Source organism: Castanea sativa, chromosome 9 (assembly GCF_040712315.1).
Source record: "Castanea sativa cultivar Marrone di Chiusa Pesio chromosome 9, ASM4071231v1".
In the NCBI taxonomy this organism is placed as follows: domain Eukaryota; kingdom Viridiplantae; phylum Streptophyta; class Magnoliopsida; order Fagales; family Fagaceae; genus Castanea; species Castanea sativa.
Window position 1 is genome coordinate 14908703 of NC_134021.1, and position 10064 is coordinate 14918766.

Consider the following 10064-nt stretch of genomic DNA (forward strand, 5'->3'; position numbering starts at 1 on the left):
AAAATGGTATTCATAACAATGTTTCTAATATATGTCCTGTTTATGCACAAAAAAAAAAAAAAAAAAAGCTTCCATATGCATATGGGTAAAAAAATCACTAAGACTTGTTTTATAAGATTATTTATATATAGTTTTTTGTTTTACAATCCATAAAATAGTGAGTGCTACATTTGAATTTATTGTTTAGCTAATATTTTCTAAATATAATTTTCAAAAAACTGTATCCTATTGTCCTGATTTAAAATAGGATATTGAAAACGATTTAGGGGATGTTTTTAGGATATAGAAAATGTTTTTAATAACATAGTTGTAAATAAATTGAAAACAATGGACTCTACATATTTGTCCAAACTCTTTTATTTCTTAAATTTTTTTTGAAAATTTTTTTTATCTCTTAAATTTAAGAGTTTATCTTTATCACAAAAAGAATTCTCATACTTCAAATTTGAAACTTATCATTAAAAAAATAATGAGCTATATTCCCTTATCATTATTCCAAAAAACAAAAAGATAATTTACAAATTTTATATGTTACTTTTTGTAAAAAAAAAAATTTAATCTCAAAAATAGAGATAGTTTCCCAAACAATTTTTTTTTTTTTTTTAGTATTTTGACTTAAAAGTGAGAGTCAAACACGTAAAACATAAAAATTATTATTTGAAAACTAGTTTTTAAGTTCAATTTTTTGAAAATTATTTTATACTATTTTGAAAACAAAAAACAAAAATCCTCCTACCAATAAGACCCTAATATAATCTAAATACAGTTTTCAAAAAATTGTTTCCTATTTTTTTTATTTAAAACAAGATTTTGAAAACGGCTTAGGTGTGTTTTCAGGATAGAAAAAATGTTTTTAATGACATAGTTATAAATAAATTGAAAACAGTAGACTCCATATATTTGTTCAAACTCTTTTATCTCTTAAATTTAGCATTTTATCTTTATCACAAAAAGAATTCTCACACTTCAAATTTGAAACTTATCATTAAAAAAAAAAACATGATGAGTTTCGTTCCCTTAACATTATCCACAAAAAAAAAAAAAAAAAAAAAAGAGTAATCTATAGATTCTACACGTTACTTTTTGTAAATTTTTTTTAAAATCTCAAAAATAGAAATGGTCTCCCAAACAATTATTTTTGTTTTTAGTATTTTGAAAATCAATATATATATATATATATATATAAATCAAAGACCTCATGTGGGAAAGCTTAAGGTTCTACCAAGTGGTGCATTCTTGACAAAGAAAATCGAAATATTCTCAAATGCCACATCAGAGATAAGATCAAATTAAATATTAAAATTTTTTTTTATTTGGTTTAATGTTTCAAGACATTTCTAATTAAAAATTAAATATTCTTTGTATCATTTGGTTCAATATTTCAAGATTTTTCCTCTCTCACACATATACACAAAATTCTTTGCATTTCAATTCATCATTTTCACCTCTTGCACTTCTACTCCTTTATATATACCTCCACATAGCTCTTCATGCCATCTCACATCAAATACAATAGTCCAAAAATGATTTCACTTATCTACAATCTTTGGAAGACACCTACTTCTAACATTGTTGTCCTATCTAATCATAACCTGTATGAGTTGGCTACAAATAAGGAATGAGGGCTTGCATTTTATGTTGAGTGACGACAACGGCAATTACGATTTTGATGCTAATTAAGGTCAAATGTTGTAAATTTATGAGTTTTGTAAAGGATGTGATTGATTGTTGGTGTTTGAGATGTATATTTTATTTTAGAATTAAGGAGAAAGAGAAAGACACATTTTATATTAACTTTTATTCACAATATTTCTCCGAAATTATTTTTTTTGTTCTTCTCATTACTTGAACTAAATAACTATAATGGATGTGTGTGTGTAATCTATAGTTATTTCTTCTTATGATGAAGTCATTACTAACAAAATTCTATAAAAATTATGTTATAATATATGTACAACATTTTCCAAAACTATTTTATATAAAATATTACTACATTATCAATGCATCACATGGGCAACCCACTAGTTGTTCATAAAAGTGGGAACCAAACCCGTAAAATATAAAAATTATTATCTGAAAACTAGTTTCAAGTTCAATTTTTTGAAAATTGTTTTTATACTGTTTTGAAAACAAAAACAAAAATCCTCCTACCAATCAGGCCCTAACTTTTGTTTTTTTTTTTTTTTTTTTTTTTTTTTTTTTTCTAGAAGCAAAATATTACTAACTTGGTTAATGTGTCGGGTGGCCCAAAAGTTTGCCATTTTTTTTTTGGGCATCAAAGTGGACTTTTACTTAGGAGTAACAAGTTAAATTCTATAGTTTCAAGATCAAAAGTAACAACTAACAAATTAAATCCTGATGCTAAACAAAAAAATTATATCATGATGCTTTAAAAACAAATCATACCCTTTATATAGTCTCAAAAGAACAAATTAATTAAAACCTAAAATTTCAAAAAGTTTGAACCTTATTCATTTAATTAGAATTGTAGTGTCTAAATTTATATGGTTAGCGTTTATTTTGTTACCTTTCGAAACATCATGGTTCAATTTGTTACTTTTGAAATGATAGGATTCAATTTGTCAGTAACTACTCAAGGCCCAAGTGTGCCACATGTGACATGCCCATGCCACAATTTGGGGATCTCAATAAAACTGCCATCCACACGAGCGCATCTGTGCATTCTCAAACAAAAATTGAGTAATTAACCCTTTCTTGTTATTAGCCTCATAACTCAATTGACTTCTTCTTTTTTGTGTTTTCTATTAGAAAATTTTGAAATTCAAATATTTCCTCCTTCATTGTAACTACAATATATTTTTAAAAAGAAATAACAAGATTGGATATGGAAAAATATCCCCTTATATTTAAATCTTTCAATTCTTTATAATTTTTAGTAAGATAAAAGATATGTGATATTTAAAAATTTAGTGATCATAAAAAAAATCCACATAAACAACACAAAATCAAATTAGTGTCACTTATTACAGAATTTGGTTTATGTACATTGCCTCAAATGCGTTGAACTTGTCAAGATGATGACACATGTCCACTTTTGGCCATGTGTCCTCATCCTGATGGTCTAGTACATTGAACAATCTCCTGAAGCTTTGCCCTTGGTTACAAATTAGACTAAGGCTGTGTCTGACTCGAAGTAAAATGTTTTATGAGTGTTGGAAAGGCAAGAAAAATCTTAAGGCTCGCGGCTCACTTAGAATAATGGCTGGATCAATTCATCTATGGCCCAAAACAAAGAATTTATAAAGAGGGAACAATACAACAAAGAAATGGATCGGTCTGAGGGTCAGACAAGAAAGAAAAAGGCAAGATCCGTATATTAGATGAACCAATTTCCCTCATACAAGTCTTCTCAAGGAGGTTAAAGTTTCAATAAAAAAAAGTATTGTTCATTACCCTATTCTCACTATGTTCTTCTTGTCTTCTCTACTCTTCTTTTTTTGCTCCTCCCTCCCCTTCTACAATCTCTCTTTCTAATATATATACTCCTCCCCACTTCTCATCTCAACCATCCATTTTTCACCTAACCAGTCTCCTCCTTTGACACTTGTCCTTTCCTACAGTTTGAAGAAGGTGATGGAAAGAACTTGTTTAGCTGTGACCTGCACTGTTCAAGTCACTTCCTTATCAATGCAGCTGATAAAGCTGTTGCTCACCATTCAATATAGCCAAGAAGCTGGATGCAGGGCATTCAATGCGGAGCCCACAGGCTGCCCCAAACCAGAAACCTCCCCACATGTCATTTGGCTTCTACTTGGTAGGCTATAGAATGCCCTTCGACTCAACCTTGCATTTCCCTGAGCAACCCTCCTCCTTGAGCCTGTGGTCCATGGCCATATCACCCTAGATTGCTACCCTTAAGCTTTATCCTTGGTCCTCAGGCCCCCGCACACTTTACCTCTTAAACCCATCCTTGGTCCTCGACCCCCCACAAGTGTAAAAAAAATTTCAAGTGAAATTATTTTTTGGAAAGAAAAATATTTTTAGTTGTTTGGTTGTGTTTTGGAAAATACGCCGGAAAATAGTTTCTAGTATTTGGTTTGCACATAAAATTATTACCAGAAAATATGTATATTCGTTGAAAAATACGCCGGATGGTTGTCTTGGCTAGAGCTTGTGTGTGTGTGTGTGTGTGTGTGTGTGTGTTCAGGTAGAGGCTAAAAATAGAAGTTTAATTCAGTTGAAGGTAGAAGTGCAAAAGATTTTAGACTAAAGGGGTCCTTATTTTACGGTCAAACTGAATTTGATTTCAGTTTGACCATATTAGTTAAGAGCCATTTTGGTGGTAACATTTAAATCACAGTTTTTAGTAATTAAGTGCTGAAAATGGTGGAGCAAAAAAAAAAAAAAAAAACCCATGTTTGGTAAAGCATAAGGAGTGTTCAAATATCATTTTCAATGTATAAAGTTTAAACATTATATTTTGAGCGTACTATAGGAGGATTTTTTAGTTAAGTAACAGTTTTAAATGATATTATTGTAATTAGTTTGAAGTCTGTGGGACCTAGCATCTAACTTGACGTTATTAAACACAAACGACCTTACTCCCTCTTTTAGAAGAATAATGCTAGTACTACAATTTTTCTCACAACTTGCTCACATGGCAAGTCATGAGTAGTAGAATTATGAACCTACCATTTTTACTTCACCACTCATGACTTGACCCGTGAGCAAGCTATAGGAAAAGTTGCAGTCTTAGCATTTTTTCCTTTTAAGAAAATGCATCTCTCTCTTCACTGGGCTCTCTCTTACCCACAAACACAAACTCAAATCTCTCTCTCCATGGCCTCCATGTCTTGTCCAACGAACAAATCTCTCTCTCCGTCGCCTCCATAGATGTGTCGCATTGGCCTATGGATCTCAAAATCGGACATTTTTTTTTCTATGGCTGAAAATTTTCCCTTTTTATTTGGTTGTTATGTGGTTATTGGGTACAGTTTTTTTTTTTTTTAGCTATTGTGGTGTGGGTTGCAAAAATTTGATGTGGGTATAGTTTATTGGGTACAATTTTTTTTTTTGGTAAATGTTGTGGTGTGAGTAGCGAAAATTTGATGTGGGTATAGTTTTGTCCTTTGAAATTGCGAAAATTTGATAACCTTGTTTGGGTTTGAAATTTGAGGAATTTGGGGTTGTGGTGTGGGTTTTGATTTGTTTTGGGGGATTGGGATTAGATGCAAGACCTTAGGTATTACACCTAATGCAATTCCTTTGAATGATTGAGATTGATAATTGCAAAAAGCAACTTTCAATCTCAACCATTGATTCAAAAAAGTTAAGAAAAAAGTTTAAATAAGTAAAAAGTGAAAGTTAAAAATGTGAAAAGTAAAAAAAAAAAAAAAAAAATTGTGAGTGGAAATGGTGGGTGTTGCACCGAATCCTAATCCTAATCCTAATCCTGTTTTGGGTTAATTCCAAATGGGTTTGCAAGAATATTCCAGGAAGCTTAAAAGTTGTTGGCGATAACACCAACTATGAATACAATCAAGGACCATGATATGTTTAGTTGGTTTTTTATTTAGCCACTTGTAAGTTGTAACATGGAGAGAAATAATGCATGGGAGTTTGGATTCTTCAAGGTTGGAAGAGCAGAAAAGGAGACAAGATGAGCACTGTTGTGAGTGTTGTCTTTACGAGGGATTTTTCTCTCTCGTTGAATAAAAATAATAGTTTTTTTAATAACAATAAAAATAATGGTTTTTTTTATGAGAAATAAAAATAATAGTTAATTCCTTGTCAGAAAAGTTATAACTTAAAATGGGGAAAAAAAAAAAAAGTAAACACTCAATTATATTTTTTCAATTTTAAAAGAATGTTATAACAACATACTAATAAGCACAGGACTTTTGCATTATGAGTATTCAAAAGACATGTCTTTAGTACACTTTTTAAATCATATATTTAATATTATTTAAGTTATGTTTGGTACATGTGTTTAAATACATATTTTCAGTATTAAAATAACATTATAGTATTTTCACACACTTTTTTACTCACCTGTATTTCTAAAAAAATTAAAAATTGTTATTTAAACACACATACTAAAGGGACTCTTAAAAACCAAAACTACAATAATACTCCTACCAAATGGGCTTTAAGGATTTAAACGGAAATATCTGCCCCCCCCCCCCCCCCCTTTATGATATGTGACTTTGGACCACTGGATAATAGAAAATTTTTCTTATAAAATGTTCCTCTCTTAATATTTTGCAAGTTTAGCATATTATGAGAGATGTCTCATAATATATCTTCTAGAACCATAGACGCACAAATTGGCCCATGAAGCTACTAGAAATCTTAAAATTATATGTGGGCAAAATGCCAAATACTACATTACCTTTTTTTCCCTGTCAATGTGAGTCATGTGACAATGACTAATGCTATATTTATTCCACACTATGCCCCCACAAAATAGGAAAATGACCGTTTGCCCATGACGAGACGAGGTCTATAAATTCCACTTGGAAGTTGGAACATGTATTTCTTCAGAGAGAAATGGTCGGACCAGTGAGACCTCAATTTGTATTGTTTGGTTCTTCCATAGTTCAGTTTAGTTTTAGCAACGAAGGATGGGGTGCTACTCTTGCTACCTTATATGCTCGTAAGGTACTTCTTTTTTTCCTTTGTACACTTAAGGGTGTGAGAAACATATGTATGAGGTTTTCAGCGCACACAAAAAAAGAAGAAAAAAATAAAAGTGTGTGGCTATCCAAACGTTATAATTTTCTCGCACTGCACACTGAATTTAACATTTACTGTTTATTGCCACTTACATTTGTTACAAGAGACATTATTATGATCCTAATACGATGTGTCATTTCAGATTTTTATCTTGTAATCGGTGGCATTTTATAGTGGCGGGTTCCACGTAACATAATCTGTTAGCTATGCTTTTATCTTGAGTTTGCTTAATTCGTTGATAGGATCATTGAGCATTCATTTGAAGGGAGAGAAGTTTAGAGAAGGGAAATTCCTCCAACCTATTATTGTGGCAGTTGAAAAGCCAATCCATGTGTACTTTTAGTAGTTTTTCTTGTTTAATTAACATAGATAAATGGTCTTATGAATTGCCATATAATGAGTTGGAGGAGATTTCTCCAAACTAATTTGGAGTAAACTTTGTCTGTAATAGCCAATATAATATATATGTTAAAAGGTCTACATAGATTATGACATAATGATAGGATGGGCATGCCTATGAAGTGTCAAGGACTAGAGTTTGAAATCCGTTCCATATGGATCAAAATGCCTGGAATTTTTCATGCCAAAAATCAACCTACTTATTTGGTCAAATTCTGGGTTGCACCGGATTGTACTGGCCAATCCAGTGAAATTCTATACTGTATCTTTATGAATAAGGTTCTATGAACCTTATCATCTTTTTTAATGTCAAAAACCTTTTGCAAATTTTTGTTAGATTTATTTTCATATTCTTGTTTACTGTAAAACGAGACATACATGTAGAAGCAAATTTTGTAGGTTTTGTACTGAGATGAATCATGGGTAGGATCATTATTGAAAAGCGTTTTGCAAATAGGTTTTGAACCTTGGACGTCCTTGATAGAAACATCCGGAGCTGTCAGTTGAGCTCCAAGGCTCTTGTATTTTGAATATTTAATTGAAAAGCAACTGAGACTCTATCAACATGGAGGGGAAGATATACTGAAGAACTGGAAAATTTTGCAAAAGTAATAACACAATACCGAGAGTTTTTTGAGCCCTACTGGTGATTCTGGTGAACTCTGCATTAACACCTTGTTAAGGTGTGTGCAAGAGGAAACAGACAGGCCAAAGCAGTGCCATCAAAACTGTGGCTCATTATGTTCTCTGTTAAGTCCAAAATATCATTCCCTTAATAAGTGTAGAAATAAACTGATTTTAGATTTTTAACTCTTAAAAGGCAGACATATTTTTGCGAGGATACTCCGGCTGGAATTCCAGGCGTGCTCTGCAGGTTTTGGATCAAATCTTTCCAAAGGTATTGTATGTTTAATCACACACATCACGCTTGAAGGTTATAGTTTCTTCCATACCTTTCAGTATCTAAAATGATATATATAGTAGCTGCTTATTGCTAGTAAATCCACATTCCTTAAGTAGGAGTAAAAACAAGAAATAATTATTTTCTCCATTTGAAATAGATCAATTTCATGGTTCATATTCCATAGTTCATGCTCATATCATATGCCATAAAACCTGACTCATTATGGGGCTGAAGTTATCATGAAGTGAATTGGGATTTACTGAAAACATTCAAAGATTGATTTCTTAGTGAAAAATATCTTATATGGTTGGACCTGTCAAACTCTAGGGGTCATTTGTTTATCTAGGTTCAGTTGTTGCAGTCATGAGGCTGACAGAATTTTTCTTTAGGCTTATGCGCTTTTACTTTCTTTTGGTATTCTAATAAGCTAAATTCTTATATATTAATATGTTAGGATGCCCCAATACAACCCTCATTGGTGATTGTCTATTTTGGTGGTAACGATTCAGTGCATCCTCATCCATCTGGCCTAGGCCCTCATATACCACTTCCTGAGTATATTGAAAATATGAGGAAGATTGCCCTGCATCTAAAGGTATTGATTCTATTGAATTGATTCTTCAACACTGGTGCACAACTTTATTGCCATTTGAATACTTTGAAATAAATTCTTTTGGTTGTTAGACCCTTTCAGAGAAGACTCGCCTTATCTTTCTTAGTGCTCCTCCTGTCAACGAGGAACAAATTCGTGAAGCATTAAGGTGCTCATAATGATAACTTTAATTGTAATTTTTTCTTTCTTTTAGTGTAGGAGTTAATTGTTCAGTTCTAACAGCACATATTTTTATTGAAACCAGTGATAAAATGGAAAAGCCGAATCGGACAAATGAGTCGTGCAGAATATATTCAGAAGCTTGTTTAGAGCTGTGTAGGGACTTGGATATTAAGGCCATTGATCTATGGACTGCTATTCAGAAAAGGGATGATTGGTTGACAGAATGCTTTACGTGAGTTAGCTTTCAGATGTGGTGCTCTTTCAATGTCGTTATTATTACAGTATAATTTTGCTGGGTAATCATGAATAGGTAATTGAAAAAAGAAGAAACAAAAAACAAGTTAACAAAAGGAGAGAATCAAAACCTTTTGTTCCCACTTGAAGTGGATGAAACATAAACTTTAAACTCTGATGGAAGACTGGAAGAGTGCTAAAGCTACTACCAATTTTATTATAAAAGACCTCCAAACTAACATGACAATGAAGTTGATTGGTGTCACTCCAACAACATAATAAACAAATTTATGTAGTAAAATTTTTAGTATTTGTAGCATCATTCTAAAATTAGTAAATGTTATTTTTGAATTTACTTGCCTTAATTCTTCATTGGACTACTCTATGATCCTTCTTCAGGGATGGAATTCATTTATCGTCTGAGGGGAGCAACATTGTAGTAAAGGAAATAACAAAGGTCCTAACGGAAGCAGAATGGGAACCAAGTCTACACTGGAAGTCATTGCCTGCTGAATTTGGAGAGGATTCTCCCTATGATCCAGTCAGTCCTGATGGAAAGGCCACTGTGAATGTCTCTGAGCTCTGCTTCGGCGGAAACATTCAATGGGAATAGAAAATTAATAAGTAAATAAACCTAATGAATACTAAGCCTCAGAGAATGTGCCAAATTTTTAATCGTCTTTCGTTGAAGCTTATATACAAGTTTTTTGGTCACAACCTGGCACTTGCTTGGTGTGGCTATTGTGCTTTTCATTTTCTGCAAACAATTCGGTTGTTTCTCAATGTTTGTTAAAATAACAAACAGCCGTGAGATTGAGTTAAAATAACTAGTAGTGTGGTTATTGTGCTTAAATGGTTCATATGCAGTGTCTTCTTTCTCAATGTTTGTTATGTAATCATCTGATTCTTTAGCATTAAACTTTATTGAGAGGAAAAAAAAAATGTTACTTTCATATTTTAATTAATGAGAAACAGTTTGGCAATATTACAATTTTATTCTTATAGAGTTCAAAGATTAAAGATACAACCAAAAAACTTTACTTTCATCAACTGTAT

The 10064-nt window shown here is 31.9% G+C and overlaps 1 protein-coding gene across 1 annotated transcript; it reads left to right on the forward strand.

Annotated features, from left to right (window-relative positions):
• Positions 1–6500: 6500 nt before the first annotated feature.
• On the forward strand, positions 6501–9861 carry LOC142609981 (GDSL esterase/lipase WDL1-like). Its single transcript, XM_075781702.1, has 6 exons — positions 6501–6621; positions 7916–7993; positions 8454–8594; positions 8684–8760; positions 8857–9006; positions 9408–9861. Exons 1-6 carry the CDS (start codon positions 6511–6513, stop codon positions 9619–9621), a joined length of 771 nt encoding a protein of 256 aa, XP_075637817.1. The 5' UTR covers positions 6501–6510; the 3' UTR covers positions 9622–9861.
• Positions 9862–10064: the final 203 nt, after the last annotated feature.